This window comes from Palaemon carinicauda, chromosome 9, assembly GCF_036898095.1.
Source record: "Palaemon carinicauda isolate YSFRI2023 chromosome 9, ASM3689809v2, whole genome shotgun sequence".
NCBI classification, from domain to species: Eukaryota; Metazoa; Arthropoda; class Malacostraca; order Decapoda; family Palaemonidae; genus Palaemon; species Palaemon carinicauda.
This window is the reverse complement of record NC_090733.1, coordinates 104,302,270-104,321,471: the sequence shown is the minus strand read 5'-3', so window position 1 is coordinate 104,321,471 and position 19,202 is coordinate 104,302,270. Positions and strand designations below refer to the sequence as shown.

The 19,202-nt window shown below is 36.4% G+C and overlaps 1 protein-coding gene across 5 annotated transcripts in view; it reads right to left on the bottom strand.

Moving 5' to 3' along the window:
* heph (polypyrimidine tract-binding protein 1 heph) overlaps positions 1-13,397 on the bottom strand; it is a 202,561-nt gene extending 189,164 nt beyond the window's left edge. Inside the window, exons 1-2 of one of the 5 annotated variants that reach the window (XM_068380156.1) lie at positions 13,268-13,388; positions 4,219-4,233 (exon numbers count right to left, since the gene is read on the bottom strand). In XM_068380156.1, coding sequence (XP_068236257.1) covers positions 4,219-4,233; positions 13,268-13,278 — 26 coding nt within the window. In that variant the 5' untranslated portion in view covers positions 13,279-13,388. Of the gene's footprint in view, positions 1-4,218; positions 4,234-13,267 lie in introns of those variants that run through there. The other 4 variants (XM_068380154.1, XM_068380159.1, XM_068380160.1 and 1 more) reach the window with 4 other exon arrangements.
* Between the last annotated feature and the right edge of the window lie 5,805 nt (positions 13,398-19,202).

The window sequence follows — 19,202 nt, the reverse complement described above, 5'->3', positions numbered from 1 at the left end:
ATTCTACGCCATAGGGCAGTGGCACAAGAAAATGCGATACCGTAGGAATAGAAGGGGAAAATCATGGCTTGAAAGAAAAAGCATTCTCCTTCGAGACCAAAGCAGAGGAAATAGAACGAACATGTTAACCTTCTTTCTAAAACACTAAACATCTCCCATTGGGAAGACGATCAGTCTTTGCACTTATTCCAATGGGAAAAGAAGGTAAAGCCACTTGCTTCGCAGCCATTCAAGAAAAGAGAAAGTGAATGAAAAACAAGCATTGCAGAGAGGCCAGTAACAGACATCCAATCAATTTGGAGTGGGATCTTTGGGCCTCCTCATGGAGGGTTGGTGGTTCAACTATAACAGGTTGCCAGACCAGACCCTCAATTCATCAACTGCTCATAAGTTGAGCCCGAACTAACCCCATTAAATGACAAGGTTATGTATACACATATGAACATCTATGTAATTACTTACAGCTATGAATTACTAAGCCACCTAAGTCTCCCCTTTATTTTTTCAACTCGTCCATTTTACTATCCTACCTAACAAGATCCATATTTCATACACTCAATCTCCAATGATTTCTATTTCAAACCACAATTTGAACCCAACGACTGATAATTTTCCATTCCCGACAGTCCTTAAATATGTTAGGAAAAAAATGTGGATGGCTAAAGGTTATTTACAGTAAAGTCTTCTTCAGTCATTCTGGATGTAAGTAAATATTCAGACCTCCAACTGATGAAAACTTGAAACTACTTAAAATCCACTGATTTCTGTGGAGCATTTCAAAAAGAATAAAAGTTCTCAAATATTGGTTGCAACACACACAGCCGTTTGCGCTACAAACATTATTTCTTTTTGTAGGAACTAGCAAGGAATCCTGAAGTATAATCTAAATGTGGAAGATTTGCAGATGCTAATTTAGAAATCTGGTTGCATAGACTGTATGAAATAATGTTGAATAAAGGATGTGTATTGTTTCTAAGATATACACACAATACCTTTCAGATGGAATATCTTTTTAAAGAAATCTGTAAGAACAGTGAAAAAACACTACAGTACTTTGGTACTGGAAATCAATATATTTTGTGGCACCAAACAAGAATAGAGAGTTTGTCCAGTGGGGTTGTATATTACTGTATATAAAATTTAAGCCTTGGTAAAATCCAAAGCACCTTACAGGTATTATTTTCATTCCCATGAGAATACAAAACATTTATGGTTGTGATAGTCTATTGAAAACTGTTCTACTGGCAATCTGCTGTTCAAGCTACATAGTTTGTGTCTGCAACCTAACCATCTTTATGAGCTAAGAATAGGGGGTTTGGGGATGCCTATAAGTCCACCTGCTCCTGGTCCTAACTTGAGTGGAGTGTGGGCTGGGCACTGATTATCCTGTATGTGTATATGGTAAGTCTCTTAAGATCCTGCTAGAGCAATGTCACTGTCCCTTGCTTCTGCCATTTGAGTGACCTTTAATCTGTCACTAGTTGGGAACATCAGTTTCTAGTTATTTATGAGCAGGGGACGGAAAGGGTTGATATTACTAATGCCAAACCCCTACTTGTGTAACATAACTAGATATTTTTAAAGAACTTTAATGAAAAAATCATGTAGGATATAAAGTCATAATTCCCAGACATGCACCTACTGTATTATTAGAGAAGAGAATTGAGGATTATTTTTTCCTTCATCAAATAACTGACCAGCAACATTAGTTCAGTTGCATGACTCCCCTACACCTGCACTGATCAGCGAGTACAGTATACTGGGCATGAGTGCCAGTCTCCCTATGTCCTAGGGAGTAAAAAAAAAAAAAAAAAAATTGTGGACAATGTCTCTGCTATGGTAAAATCTAAAGGACCTATCTTCTCTACAGTATCAAAAAATGCAAAGTTCTGACAGAAGAAAAGGAAAGGGGCTATGCCTCCAATTTCCTGAGCTCTAGCCCAAAGTAATTGAGTTAACACACTACTGTACTACACCCATCTTACCATTTCTGCACTTGCTTTCCAAATTGGCTTGTTGACATGTTAGAACAGTTGTTTTGCAAATCCAACAGTACAACAGACAACCACTATTTGATCCCTGAATAACTGCAGAGATAAAAGCAATGTTTCATCTAATTTAATTAGATTTATCAATCTAAGCTATACACCCAACAGCCGAGCCCAGTGAGGACAATCAGCACCCTAATGCAACGGACGAAAAAGCAACCCCTAGCTTATGTCTACAGTGCACTGCAAGTAAAACATGCTTACGGAGCTTTCATCTAATGAACACAGCACAAAAGTACCGACCCCTTATGGAGCTTTCATCCAATGAATATTGCCTGAGGAACAACCCTTACAGTTTTCATCTAATCACCATTGGCATGCCCTCGAGTATCGTTCAGATTAAACACATCTGAAGTGTTTTACTCTATTATAATGTATCAACAAATAGGATTGTGTTCAGAGGACCTTCCACAAGATAATGCTTATTGTCCGAACGCCAAGTTAAGATGGTAACTAACTTTTCTTCACAGAAAAGAGCCTGGAATATCAGGGACCGATTTTGGTCACTGGCATAAGATTTCCAGTAATCTACCAAAGACATGTACTGTATGTTGTTCATGACTAACAGGAACTGGTTGGCACTTTCCTGAACTTGTTAATTTGATTCGACAAAAAACAATGCTAATGTCGATCAAAATAGCTGTTCACTATTCAAGTCAACACATGAACTCAAGAGCAGAATAATGCAATTGCCAGTATACAAGCAGTGTAGGTATTTCCCATGCCACCAGCCTGCCATTTCCAGGAGTTTATTTAAAAGCTTTACAGAGTTTCACTCAAGTGTGTCCATATAATGGATTTGCATCATCGGACCAATTATATATACTGTACCGGTACTGTATCACAGCTCAAAATCTATCTTTTGATAACTTCCATAACCTGTACACTATAAGCAAATTAATAGTAAGCCTCCTAATTTTACATTTTTTTTTTTGTTTCATAAATTCGCTGATATTCAACCTTCTAAAAATATCAAACGTAGATAAATTTCCAAACTAAAACTATGCTTGTGATCTTATAAACACATGCAGATCATACAAAGAACAACTTATCAACTTTTCCCAATCCTATGCAGCAGAAAGTTATGATTCACTGTACAGAAAATGTTATTATTTTGAAGCTTTTAGTTGATTTGGACAAAACTACAAAAACAAAGATAAGTGCATGAGTGACCAATCATTAACTTTCAATAACAAAAATAGTGCACAACCTTGCAATTATAACAAAAACCCTACAGCAAACATAAGTTGATGCAATGCTTTGGTGAGGTGGTTCTATAAATACACAACCTGTTATGTTAAATCAAGACAAAAGCATTAAACAAAGCAAAATTGCAAATTGGTAAGACACATAATTACTCTTTTAATCAAATTTGAAAAGCCCACCTCATCTTAAGAGTATTTTTCTTTCATAAAACTAGTCTCCTATCCAAAAATATAACATTTCAAGTGTTACCCTTATTCTAAAAAACAAAAACCCAACCACTAAAATTTCAATATGCTTCACTGTTACCCAAACGCATGCAAATGCCATAGGATTTCAAAAGCATGGGGGGGGGGGGAAAATTGGCTGGAATTCCATGATTATGACTTGAAATATTTAAATGATACAAATCCCAGTAAAATATTTATAAATTCTTGGAGGGAATAAAGGTTAGTCAGCAAAATCTTCTTAAGGTAATACTGCATGTTTAAATTGTATGCAAACAGTGCTTACCAAGAAGTGCATTATCATTCAAAATTTTGGTCATGCTAAGTTTAGAATCTTAATAGCATTCTTACCTTTAACAACAGAAATAGAGTACAATTATACATATAAAAAAGGTTACTGTAATAATAATTCCCTCAATTCTTTCAGAATTCCACTACAGTATATACACACAACCCCTTTTGCTAGCCATCTACCCAACAACCTTCATATTTATCCTAGGAGAATAAACTATGCAGTATATGTGCAAGAGCATGTCGTCCAAATATGATTATTTCCTAACACAATGAGCCTATCTATTTATCAAAAAACCATTGCCTAGGAGGGGATTGAGTCAGATGGCGAAGTATGAAAAAAAAAATGCTGCCATACCCAAAATCACACACAAAGCTGATCAATGTTGTAAAGCGTATCTACAAATGCAAAAGCAAGTTAAATTTGCTAAATAAAATCCTGTACATACCCATCATCGTTGCCACTGAAAAGAGATAGATATACTGTATTGCAGTTTTACTGATTTCATGTTACAAACCTTAAAAATAGAATTCAAAGTGCTGAATAGATATCTAGACTGGAATGAACAAAATATTGAAAGATCTAGATGTGAGTAGTAATATCAGTGTAATTGAAAATTAGAATTCAAAGTGCTGAATAGATATCAAGACTGAAATGAACAAAATATTGAAAGATGCAAAATTAGATGAGAGTAGAGTTATATCAATGTTATTGACTTAGTATCAGTTTTATATTTGTTACTGGTTTTCTGAATATTAGAATACTGTACTGTATTAGAAAACCATAGAGAATGAAAATCAGGACAGCAAAAGTTAAGAGGTAATGATAAAAAAAAAAAGATACTCTTACAGCATTCAAAAATTAATATTTGTGAATAACCAAGAGCAACATTGATGTGATAAACAATGCATATAGGATAAAACCAATTTTAAGTGTGCAAAATCAATAATTAAGGATGAAAATTAAGAGAAAGTTTTATAGCAAACGAATTTATGGTAGTGCATACTACTCCAAGGATGCCACGAGTAATTTCCCCCCAGTGCCAGTACTTATGCTAATCAAATTTAAATGCAGGAGATATACAATATAGCCAAGAGGCTAGAAAAACACTGGTTCCTCAAATAACTCTTTTTCACACAACCTCAGACTCAAATACAAGTTACAGGTTTATGAACCATACAGACAAATCCAGTACTGTACATATAAATCAATATAACTAAAAAAAATTTCGGTATTAAATTAACAACCTATGTGGTATGTATAATGATTATTATTATTATCAAATGCTAAGCTACAACCCTAGTTGGAAAAGCAGGATGCTACAATCCCAGGGGCTCCAACAGGGAAAATAGGCCAGTGAGGAAAGGAAACAAGGAAAAATAAAATATTTTAAGAATAGTAACCTTAAGATGAATATTTCCTATATAAACTTTAAAAACTATAACAAAAAAAGAGGAAGAGAAACTAGATACAAGTGTGCCCAAGTGTACCCTCAAGCAAGAGAACTCTAACCCAAGACAATGGAATACCATGGTACAGAGGCTATGGCACTACCCAAGACTAGAGAATAATGGTTTGATTTTGGAGTGTCGTCCTCCTAGAAAAGCTGCTTACCATAGCTGAAGAGTCTCTTCTACCCTTACCAAGAGGAAAGTAGCCACTGAAATTAAAGTGCAGTAGATAACCCCTTCGAGAGAAGAATAGTTTGGAAATCTCAGTGTTGTCAGGTGTATGAGGACAGGAAAATCTGTGAAGAATAGGCCAGACTATTCGGTGTCTGTGTAGGCAAAAGGAAAGAACTGTAACCAGAGAAAAGGGTCCTATGTAGTACTGTCTGGCCAGTCAAAGGACCCCATAACTCTCTAGCGGTAGTATCTCAACAGGTGGTTGGTGCCCTGGCCAACCTACTACCTACATACTTCTACAAAAGATGCTGAGAGCAAATCTATGCAATAAAAAAAAAAATTCCTCTCGACCGATTCTAACCCCCAATAGACATGTAAAAAATTTCCGTTTCCCAAAATAAAGCAACATGCTGTAATTGTACTGCCATATCAGGCATGATAAAACTGCACCACAATAGCCAATTTGACGAATTAACTTTAAAAACAGTATCTTAATCAGCAAGTTCACACACTAAAGACTGATTAAAATACATTTGAGGAAATATTGTAGAAGTAAATTTTTTCTTATTATCACTAGCTAAGCTACAACCCAAGTTGGAAAAGCAGGATGCTATAAGCCCGAGGGCTCCAACAGGGAAAAATAGTCCAGTGAGGAAAGAAAACAAGGAAATAAACAAGTGAAGTAATGAACAATTAAAATCTTAAAAATATTATACAGATCTTTCATATATAAACTATAAAAATTCAAAAAAGAAACAAATAAGATAGAATAGTGTACCCTTAAGCAAGGGAACTCTAACCCATGACAGTGGAAGACCATGATGGTAAAGAGGTTGTGGCACTATCCAAGACTACAGAATAATGGTTTGATTTTGGTGTCCTGCTATAAGAGCTGCTTACCTAGCCAAAGTCTCCTCTACCCTTACCAAGAAACAAGTAGCCACTGAACAATTACAGTGCAGTAGTTAACCCTTTGAGCAAAGAAGAATGGTTTAGTAATCCCAGCGTTGCTAGCATACAAGGACAGAGGACAATGTGTAAAGAATAGGCCAGACTATTGGGTGTATGTGTAGGCTAAGAAAAGATGGGCCGTAACCAGAGGGGGGTCTAGTGTAGTACTGTCAGGCCAGTAATGGGACCCAATAACACTAATGGTAGTATCTCAACAGGTGGCTGGTGTCCTGGCTAACCTACTATATACTGAAAAACAATCATCTTGAATAATGATACTTAAACTGATTAAAAGGCTTGATAAAAGCAGTTAAGTCTTAAACACAGTAATCAGGAGGCAAATAGCAAATGATTAGGACAGTTCTTGTAACCTCTAGTACAACCCAAAATGCATGAAAACCGACTAGTATCATGGAAGGAGTCAAGTGGTGAACCGTTACGGATTAAGGATAAATCTGCCAACAACCCATTCTAGACAGCACCAGCACAAGGAAAACCAGGGACGAGCTTCCTATTGCTAAAGCAAAAAAAAAGAAAAACTTCAGAAGCCTGTATGGAATTAGTACCTGTATATCATGTACTGTAATGGGAACTGAGAACAGACCCATATTTTAACCTGATTGGCAACGCTTGCAATTGTTATCATCTTTAATACAAACCGTCCGCCATACACTGGCAGCAGTATCAGCACAAGAATAGTCAAGCACTTGCCAAACAGATGGGTTCTTGGCAACCCGTATCCTGGCCCAGCATCACCCAAGAGAATGGTGCTGGGTTAGGCAGCATCTCCCCTTGCCGCCTTCCACCTTGCGTTTTGTGAGCCGCATGACAACAAACGTTACTTTGTACTCTACTATTTCATGATACTTTCGTTTAGTAATTACTTTAATTACATTCAATCAAACCCTACGATATGCTATTTACTAAATATTGTCTTCTACTGCACACCCAATTCACCATCATTCATGTTTCACTGGAGTTTGTAATCTTAGGGGAGTACCCCAAACAAAATTAATTAAAACATTCAAGAATAAGATCAGATACATTGTAGAAATTTTTACAATGTGCTCCAGTCCCATACCTGTGAAGTAGGCTAGACTAACCTCACATGCACTGTATACAGCAGTGTACTCACACATACAGCAAAGTTTGTGTACAGTATAGCATAACAATCTTGTTCATATAGGAGTGTGGGGGAAGTGCTAGTAGAATGTGGAAAATGTTTAACTGTGTGGGGAATGTTTAGAAAGGTTTAAAAAGCAAATAATTTGCAAACTAAAAACAGGTTTCCCCACCTTACGCAATATTTTGCTTTTCGCCAGGGATCCTCAAACATATCCCTCGCAAAAACCGAAGGATGGTTGTATGATACTGTAGCTGGACATTGTCCAGGCAAAGACATGGATATTGACCAACTTACATTCATATGGGTTTGGTAGGGTTCAACTTCAGTCACCCATAATTTGCATCATGAACTAATTCTAGTTAAATTTCTATTAAGTAATTCAACATTACAGGTCTACATTCAGGATATTGAATTGATGTAGAACTGCATCAAGATTGTTTCTTAGGCCAAACCAATGTATGCATACTGTATAGTATAAAAAGTAATGGACCAAGAACTTAAAACACTCCCCTGTGGAACACCAGACATTAGATGCCATATACAATTAGTTACCAATTTAAATGAAAAAATCCCACAAAATGCCTATCCAGTCTGCTTGAGAATATACATTGTATATATTTTACTAGGTATGACACATTTGGCACAGCCAGCTCATTCTAATTGGTAACATAACCAACTAAGGGCAACCTTGCTTGCTATAACAAAAAGCTGGGTATACTAAATCCAAAAGCAACTACCAGATGTGTGAGTACTCTCACCAAGGATATGGTCTCAGCCACATTCAGTAACAAAGGAAACCCTCTCGAGCCCTGGCAATAGAAGAAACAAAATTCAACACTTCTTATGGTGAGCATTGAAATTACAAACAAGAACATGAGGCATTTCTAATATCTTGTATATGAGCCACGTAAGATAAAATCAGCAGTTTGGGTTCTGATATATTGCAAAGTAATAGTAGTTATGTCTCCCACAAAATGTTATTACCCGAATGCCATGAGATTTTGTAGATTTGCTAGGAGTTAAATGGCAGGTCAGGGCAAGAATTGAAATGACAGTAGAAGTGAGATTACTCCAATGCCATACGTGGATGACATCTTGGTGAGGGGCAGATGGAGATGGTTTGGACATGCTCTTAGCACTCCCCCAAAGGTTAGTTCATCAAACATTCAACTGGGCTCCACCCGGCACTAGAAAATTTGGAAAACCCAGGCCTACATGCTGAGGAATATGAAGCGTGAAGTAGATGATGAATGGAGAATATCGACTGGAGCTTAAGATACACAATTGGCAAAATCTAACCAAGGCCACTTGCATCAATGGCCATAAGAGATGATGAATTTTATCCCATCCACATGTCAACACAAACCAATATAAAATTTGTGTGCTAAGAAGTAAGCACCCGATATAATATGTAAGATTGACAGACTACCTTCAAGTCCAGGTTTGCAATACAGAGTACATACTGCACTGATAAATAAAACACTAAGTAATCAAAAAAATTATCAAAAATATATGGACTGTAAACTCTTGTTACAACCCTCTTAATCATACTTTATAATCAAAATACATTCACTCCCTTATATAGAGATGAATCTTAACGCTTTAGATAATTACTTGCACTTAAGACATGAAAAATCTAAGGCCGCCTCTGCCTCTATATATATATTCTGCGAATTGTCGCCTAAAAATGAAAAGGAATAAGCTCGCAAACATTAGGATGGGTAGACATCGGCCGACAACCAACATTAACGTTTTAGCTAGGCGAATGACATTGGAGAGCAATTGCGTAGTATATGGCAAACACTATACTGTAGCATTTCTAGGTCATCATTGGAAAGGCTACACTTCATAGAAAATCAATGATATAAAACAACAACTTCATGTAAACAAGCTAATCTTCAGTTCAGTAAGAAAATGTTCAGCTACAGAACAAGGAGTATCAATAAACCCTTGCAGGATTATCCAAAGCAACTGCTTGTAAAAATTATTGTTGATGCCAAGTGTTAAACTAGATACTTTCTTTATAGAGGTTTGTAAAAAGCACTACAGTATACAATTCTGATTCCATTTACTCTATGAAACGGTAACAAGTGTGAAAACTTCACGTAGCACTTGTTAAAACTGCATATAGCACAAGTGCTATCACAATGAATCAAGTTTCAATACAGCAAAGACCATCTGTCAGGCTTTTCAACAAATTATTCCCTTTCAACTAGCTAACCTGTTTATAAAAACAAACATAATAGTCTCAATGTATCTCATACACCTAGCTCAGTGAGATCTAAAGGAAAAATGTCTGGTACAGTATTCATCATCTTTATACTTCTAAATGCATTAAATAACTTATATTCAAGGTCATCGACAGTTTGTTACAATATGACAAAAAAGATCGAAGAATCTAAAGACAAAAGACATATAAAGAACAGACAAAACACATAGTTGTGTCCTTTTGCTGTAGGTTTAATTGAAGACTACTAGCTAGTTACTGATGAACACTACCTTACATACTGCAAAGATGCACAAAGGATGGCGACCCTTACTTGGAAAATCATTAAATTTCCGGTAAAGCTATTTACCTATTGATACAACTACAACTTGGTAAAGGTTTTTCTCAACATAACTCAAAGGTTATGAAAAAAAAAAAAAAAATAGAATAACGGATAAAGAATCTGTAAATCTATAAACTAAAAAAAATTATTATGGGACTTCTCTAGGTCATGTGACATCCAAAAATTATTTTACCAATCAGTGGTTTAATGCGATCAAGATGAACGAGTCGAGATAAAGTGAAGGCATATCCTACTCTAGTAGCTTTAAAAGTCAGATTGTAGTATACCCCGCGGCCCCCCCCAAAATCCTATTTGATAAATAATCAGTTACCACGCAACAAAATACTTCTGGATATAATTTCCCATTAACTACTTCCTCACAAATACTGTGTAATATGAGGTGCGAAATGCTGAATGCCTGGAAATGTATTAGATATACGTAAAGGTCTTACGAGTACGGATCCCCCTACAGAATAGGATTGGAAAAGTAGCCCCCTTCAGTAAAGTACACAAAGGATATGAATAAATGCATATTGTATTACCATTACATTTTAACTTGCCGGAAAATAAAAACGTTCCTCTACAAAGAGAACTTCAAAGAAAAATGTGACAGCCTTCGACTTTGGTACTATATTCTATTTTTACATTCAAGAGAAAAGAAACAAAAAGAATATAGGAGTAAGACAAGTGGTTGGGTCACCTGACCTAGTTCTACATGGTTTCTAATTTATTTGTATTTGTGGGAAACTCTTCTCACAAGTCCTTAAGGATTTATAGCGGGGCATTACAGCTATTTAAAAAGTAGCTTCTTGACTTATCATAAGCTACTAGGTAAAGTCCAACAGGCATCAAGGACTGGTATGCTGTTGCAAAACCTAACCACAACTCCATGCAATAGTTAAAATCAATCTGCAATCTTGATACTCAATCTATATGATTCAAGCTATTCAAAAATATTGATAAGTAGAAAATACCATATATGACCTGCATTATTGGGCCTTAAAACAATGCTTCATAAACACATGTACACCATAAAAAAAAGCAATACAATATGCAAAATACGTAAATTCAGTGCCTTTCAGGCCTTCAATAGTTAGGCACAAATGTGTATGATTTGCAACAGGCTTACCAAAATACAAAATCCAAATTAAAACATGACAAACACAATTGTATTTGAGGGGATACCTTGGAGGAATATATTAACCTGACCTAAGCACGACAGTCACCAATATGTTAAACCAGACAAGGAAAAAATTAGCCTAACCTCAGTTGCCTATAGCCTAAACTGACCAAACTAAGAAAAAGAAATTGCCCAACCTATCAAGACTAAGAAACAGAAATTGCCTAACCTATGCAGACTATGGCTCGCTTCACACGAGCGTTTTGAAACAGTGCAGCAGATTCCTGCGTCCAAGAGCATGTCTTTACAAGAGAGGGTTGAAACCCAGAGGTTTGTCTGCATCAAGGAACAGAATGCTAGCCAGTCACTTTGTTCAAGATGGAGGACATGATGAAGAAAGTGGTCTTAAGTGTACATAATAAACAGGATGCTACAAAGAAACATAAATGGGAGACACCCAATAGTAATAGTTACTTCAGCAACAATCATCATTTCTTTTAACATGGCGGTATCATCGCAAAACACTGATCGATTCTCTCTCTTGGACGTTTTAAAGATTGGATAGTTTATCATACGTACCATATGAGAAAATGAAAACAATCGCTTATATAATCATGATCCTATTACGTTTAATGTACCTTAAACATTTCATTATAATTCACATTAATCGCTGAAAAATAGCAGCAGAAGGGGAATGCCTACTACTCTCTGGAACAGCTGAACCACTGCTACCGCACGGAGGAAACCCTGTCGTCTGAAGGGAGCCATAAACATTTCAAGTATTTTAGACCATGCAGCACTGCACAGTTTAGCAGTGCAAGCAGTTTAGAAATCACTACCGGCCGGTTATCACCCGCAGCACGTAAAGGGCATCATTGAGCTACATCGATATCTGAACAGCACGGATTCAATCTGATCGTGTGAAGCGGGCCTAAGGAAAAATTAATGCCTAACCTTACAAGACAAAAGGTTAGAAACTGCCTAACCCAACCAACTAGGGTAAAATTGCCTAACCCAACCAACTAGGGTAAAATTGCCTAACCCAACCAACTAGGGTAAAATTGCCTAACCCAACCAGACTAGGAGACAAATCGCCTAACCTCACAAGACTAAGAAAAACAACATGCCTACCCTGATAACCCCTCACCCATAGAGCAGTTAATAACACGATGAAGTGGTTATCAGAGAATAACAATCTTCAGGTAGTTCCTTACTTATACTTCTTTCACCAATAAATTTAGGCCATATCAGTTATTGCTTACTTTAATTAATGCGAATGATATTCAACTGTGTCAATGATTGAATGTATTTAGATAAACTAAAAACGATATAAGAAGCTCCTGAAAGATTCTCCAAAACCGGCATAGCCGTTGTGATCACCTTTTATAAACAGACTCTTGTAAAAATAGTCCAAGGCCGCCCGGAAAAACAAATTCTCGACCAAAATAATCAATTGGAATATTTATCCTACACCTCTTATAATAACGAAACAGAAGTGATAAAAAAGAGCTAGATTTTTGCTAATATCAAGCATATAAAATGGACTAGACTTTAGATTATGTCAAGTCTTCACAACCATAACAATGTTACGTTTATCAGTCAACGTTATACACCGCTCCCGAAGGAGCAGCATCGCGTGACCTTCCTCCTAATGTCAACCATATGTGAAGACGACACTCGACGCCAATGTTACATGAACTGACACCCACATTTCGTATTTTATTCTTTCCGGTCGTTCCCAACGTCAGGGGCAACACCCTGGCGAGGTGTTCTCTCTCACGTCACCCCAGGGGCCCAACCGTCGTCACGACGATCCCAGACGAGGATGACCCCCATCGCCTTCCTTCCCACGGACAGGGCATCACAGACACACGAGGACGTCAATGTGCGAGAGATCGTGCCCTTGATTCCCTGCCTGTAAGAAGGGTAGCACGCTGCTGCTGCAGGCGGTTTCGAGCGCAGCGCATTAGGTAGGGGGGAGGCCATTGTTCCCGCGTTGTGGCACATCCAGCTTTGTCAAATCGTCTCCCCGAACGCCCCCAACTTTTCTGACAGTTCTGAGGGTGAATCGTAGAGTTGCACGCCGAGAAATGTATGTTCAAGGGAGACCAAAGGAGATTACTTACCCGTTCATCATTGCTGATTGTTGTCAACAGAGATAGATCTTGCACAAATCAAGGCGAAACGGTGAGCGTACCCTCAGTACAACAAGTGGCAAACACAATATGGCGGGCGGGAGTCTCTCTGCCAGTGTTGCCAGATGGGTTAGTATAAAAATTCCCAAAACTCATGATAAAAAATCCCCAAAACAACCTAAAAATCCCAATTTCCACAAATACATTCTCTTCCATCTTGATCATGTAGGCTGTAATAATACAGAAATTACTCAATATACTTCATTTAAGTGCAATCAAACTAATTGGAGCTATATAAAGGTTTACTCGTCTTTGTTTCTTCACAGAAATTTGTACAGAATATCCCCATCAGACAACCAAAACTCCCAAATCTAGGGATAAATTCCCATAGCTGGCAACACTGCTCTCTGCGGCACACGCCTGTGACGCCTCACCTAGCGGCGACACCACCAAATACCACCGCCATATTGGAATGAGACAGTTGCCGCCAAAGTTGAAATACGCTGATCATTTCAAGATTTGCATATCTACCTCATTTGGTGTTATGTTCAGTGATAGTGAAACATTGTAATATTAAGTTTATTAAATTTCTATTAAAAAACGTTTCACAGCCATACGTGGTCGTTAAATGAACCGTATTCGATTAGTTACCGGTATTCAATTTCAATAAAGATAATCACTATCCTTCTTCGTTTCTATTTTTCAAATTGCTTTATGTATTGTGAGTGTTACTCTAAACATAATGTTTTTTTATTGGAATCACATATGACATACTTTATTAAGATAATTTAATTCTCTTAATTACCATAACCAATTCCTAAAAGATGCAAGTGCAGTGTCGTCCACTGATAATCAATAATAATAAAAAAAAAAAAAAAAACGTTCTTAAATAGTTATTTTCGTGTTTCTAATGGGGATTTGCACCAATTTTCGTTATCGACCACACTGATCTTGTGACGTATCTTACTGTCATCTGACAAATAAGTGTGAAAATAAGAATGGGATCGTGCACGTTTGGAGCCATCGGAAGAGACAGTAAATACTGTAACAGATTTAGTTTTCTAAAGCGCCTCCTCAACCTATATATGAATTTTTTAAAGTTATGTCATTCAATTTTCATGGCAGACTATTCAATGGTCTACTTAGAGTGGAAGAGGAAAAAAATGGGGATAAATAAAGGAAGAATAGTATATTGAACCCCCCAAAAATACAGAACATTCCACTGTCTAGGCTGAGGAGGGAAATTAACAGTAGTTAAAGTACGTACTGAACAGAGATGATCGTTGATGCGCTGTGATAAGATAAGAAAACGGATGTCCTTTGTACTGGTATCATCTATTAAACTTGATTACTTTCCCCTCATGAAGATAACAGTCAATTTTCGGCATGGGCGTTGTCTCAGTAGCAAAATCATCATATGTGTTCATTTGTGGATACGATAGCAGTTGTTTTGTTGACCCATATTCCACATGAATTCCCATTTGGTCATAATTTTAATCTTTATTACATATACCCTTTTTCACATTATTATTATTATTATTATTATTATTATTATTATTATTATTATTATTATTATCATTATTGAGAGAGATAAAACGTGATGAAATATACAAAGGAATAATTTCATTTTGTAATAATAGGAAGAAAATCTTATGGTAAAGGGATGTGCCATGTTAAGGAAGTATCGCAACGTTTATACAGGCAATATTAGCTCCCGAATATATGGGTAATTTAATGTGAATGGGTTAGGAACACCCCCCCCCCTCTCTCTCTCTCTCTCTCTCTCTCTCTCTCTCTCTCTCTCTCTCTCTCTCCATAGGCCTACAACATGCTCACACACAGTAACTCAGATTTGCATACACTTGCGTAGTTTACCTAATACGTTTAGCAGCTGCACAGTCTCATCAACTTTTATCACCAAATATCATTTTTAATCTAAAGCCATTACCATATAGTATTGTTTCTTTGATATATCTAATCAAGACATTTTTCAAACGCATGTGTTACATTGTGTAATAGTACACCTGCTTGCCCAGCAACTTTACAGCACACATACACACCTGTTTTTGTCTCTCGATGCTCAAATAAATGCTGAAGTATGAATCACTAGGTATTACCTTTGAAAAAACTCCTTTTATAAAGAACGAATCTGGATGAATGTTCTGTTAAGAAACTTGGTATTAACTGTGTTATTACCGAGATGTATTACTCTACCTATTAGAACCTAACCAGTGGAATTTAAGAAGTTACGAAACATAATAGGCTAAGCAGGGGAGCAAGATTGATAGAAGGTGTCTCATCCCTGAAAAGGATTGCTCCTGTACTGATTTTCATACATTGGCTTCTTATTAAATTTAAAATAAATTACAAGATATTTGGAACATCTCATCAAGTTATCAGACCCGGACGTTCAATACATTTAAGAGAATAGCTACATATCATACAGCCAACGAATCGTCGACAACGAGAATAGTTCAAGATGGTTTCAAGGATGCATCTCTACTGTAGTTTCTAGAGCTTTTAAATATGCGACCCCAAGGCTATTAACAAGCTCTCACTAGACACCAGAAAGACTGTTAAAGAAGTTAAAGACTTTATACATGACAAGTAACGCGAATTACGTTGTATGAGTCTGAATACTTGAGTATGTAGACCTATACGACAAACAAATCTTGTAGGTCGTGCGGGGCACAGGGCCTTTCCGTGTGTGATAGGATCAGAAAAAAAAACAGTAAGAAGGGTGTTACACGTCATTATATAAAAAGACAAACACTACTCCTTTCACTGAAATCCTTCAAGTATTTGAAATCTCCCCCACATCCATTCGATGCGGGGAGCAGGTATCAGATGGGTAGCTTGGTTTTCCGTAAGACTTTTCTTGACTTCCAGGTGACGTTTTTACTTATTTGTTGTGGCTAATGACCTGTCTTTAAAATCTTTCCCATCGTTATCTCTACATTAAGGGGTTGGTTGCCTGGTGTGTCCTCTCCAATGCCTTCTATCAAAGGCATTCTCTTCCACCAAACCTCTTCTGTCCATATTATCCTTCACCTTATCTCACAATTTAATTTTCTGCCTTCCTCTCGATCTTCTGCCCTAACGGATTCCTTCCAAGCCTTCTTCACTTCCTCCCCACCATTCATCCTCAACACGTGGCCATTACATCTCAGCCGTGACATTCTTAACCATGCCCAGTGTTTTTTTTTTTTTTTTTTTTTCTATAAAGTAAACAGTAACTACTTTAGTTACTATCATGCTTACGGTTTACGTTCCTTTTCAGGCCAACCTAATGTGTTGCTCCTTGGTAGACTGCAATTGTTTCTCCCGGACTTTGATTATTACCCATATAGATCTTCTACCACGTAGACATGACATTAATAACTGATTTCATTTTCAATTTATTATTGTTTTAAAGATTTTCTGTTTTTTTTTTCTTTAGACATTCGTGCATCTACCAACAACCATTGGTTTGTAGTATACTGAGGTTAAGGAAAGGCTTTTTTTTCTTCATGGGGAAACGAAATCATAAAGATACTATTCTTGCATAGCGATGTGGGTCTTCCCTGGTTCAATTCACACAGGGCCCATTTAGTTCTAAGTGAGTCCTGAATTCACCTACCTACAAAAAAAAAAAAAAAAAAAAAAAAAAAAAAAAAAAAAAAAAAAAAACACACACACAAATATCACAACGGATTCTCGGAAATTGAAAGACCCACCATCACCAATCCGTAGTGGCCAGCGTAGTGAAGAAAACTGGCCAAACCTCAGACATGATTTGGTAATTGGCATGTCCGATGCCACTGTTCTTCAGCTAGAAACAGCTACATTTGTTGTTGTTGTTGTTGTTGTAAGTTCAAGTTTAGTAGGAAAGGAATCATCAAAGTATGGCCCGCAAATCAATAAGAAAAATATAAGATGGCAGATGAAGTAAGCAAACTGTCCATTAAAAAGACCGACTTTACGATTCATTGAAAATAGGTAGACGAGAAGAACTGAAAAGTAAACTTGCGGGTAATACATTATCGCTTGGCAAGAGAAATGAGTGAAGAAACACCTATTGAAATAAGACATAAACAAAAAAACAAGAAAAACCTCATTGACAGTGTGCATTTGTTTTTCTGAAGACAACACCTAATTATTCTTTTACTCTAATAGAGAGGTGGAACCCACGCAGAGCACTGTATGCCATACTCACACCCACCTTTCAGCATTCTACTTTATCTTCAATATCGCTTACTTTTTCATTTTGCTATCCATTCTCTCTTAACAATTACTTAGCAATGCAGCAGCAAATTTTATCCAAGTTACAACTCAACACTGAATGGCCTCCCTGGTCTCAAACTCTCTTAATCCAATCTCATTTAATCTCAATTTCTTATTAACTTTTACTTCACAATGCACCAGGAAGTTTCTCCAAGTCTCCCCTCAACATAGTGGTCTTCATGGCCTTTCAAAATCTCTTAATTCAAGCGAATTTAATCTCAATTTCTTATAGACTCTACCATTTTGTTTAAATTTCTCCACTATCAAAGCAGAATGAACACGTAAGGAAACGTAAAAAGATAAAATTATTATTATTATTATTATTATTATTATTATTATTATTATTATTATTATTATTATTAGCTAAGCTACAACCCTAGCTGGAAAAGCAGGATACTATAAGCCCAAGGGCTCCAACATGGAAAAATAGCACAGTCAAGAAAGGAAATAAGGAAATGAATAAACTACAAGAGCTCTAATGAACAATTAAAATAAAGCACTTAAAGAACGTAACATCAAAATAGATCTTTCATATATAAACTATAACAAGAGACACGTCGAAGCTAAAAAGAAAGAAAAACTTGACTCTAAACGAAAAGTCACAGGGTTGAGTCGTTGATACGAAAATTGCTTTTGATTCACTTCCATTAAGAGGTAGAGTAAAGGAATTGGCATCCAAAGACATGAGGGTATTGTTCATAGCAGTTTCATGAATAGGGTTAATTGACCATTTAGATAACTAGGGTGAACAAAAGAATCTAGTACGTGGATACGTAAAATGTTTAGAAATTGAAATAAAAGAATTATAGGGAATGAAGACCCCACATTATCGATGGAAAGAAAATGCATTAATGCCACCATACATATTAGTATAGGAAGGTATAAACGAGATTAGGTGGGATATTTTATAGATAGGAAAAGGAATTAGAAATTGCATGAAAAAGGTAATATCGCAATAATATCTTTTCATTCAGAAATTCCCTCAGGAATCAAATTGGAATGTGATCTAAGCTAGATGCAGTTTTAATGTAAAAAAAACACCAGTGCCTTCACAAGCAAGCAATATAAGGAAGGGTATAAGGCCAGAGATGAACAGAGGAGTAATGCCAAAAATATTGAAATGATGAAAGATGAATTAGTTAAGAAATGAGAAGTGTAATTTAACAATTAATTTTAGAAGAAGGCTATGGTTCTACCAGCATGTTGAAGAAATGATTGTATTTGAAGTTTTCAAAATTTCTATAGGCAACAAAACGGTTTAACAGGAGACAATATCCGGGCTTAAGATTTAAAATAAAACAAGAAAGCTTATTCTTCCCGCGTAAAGACCTGTAATGGTTCATGATAGTTTAAAACTGACGTAGTTAGCAAAAAAAAAAAAAAAAAAAAAAAAAAAAAAAAAAAAAAAACTGATATGTACGTTAACTGCGGCATTTGATCTGAAAAAAAAAAAAAAACGGATACGTTAACTGCGGCATTTGATCTGAACAGAGCTGATGTGTCCAATTAGGGGGTAACAAGTGAGAAAAAATTAACAGAAGAATTTGATCTGGACAGAGATGATGTGTTCAGTTAAAGGATTGCAAGTTGGTAGAATAATATTAACTGAAGAATTTGATTTGAACAGAGATGCTGTGTCTAATTAAAGTGTAACAAGTGAGAA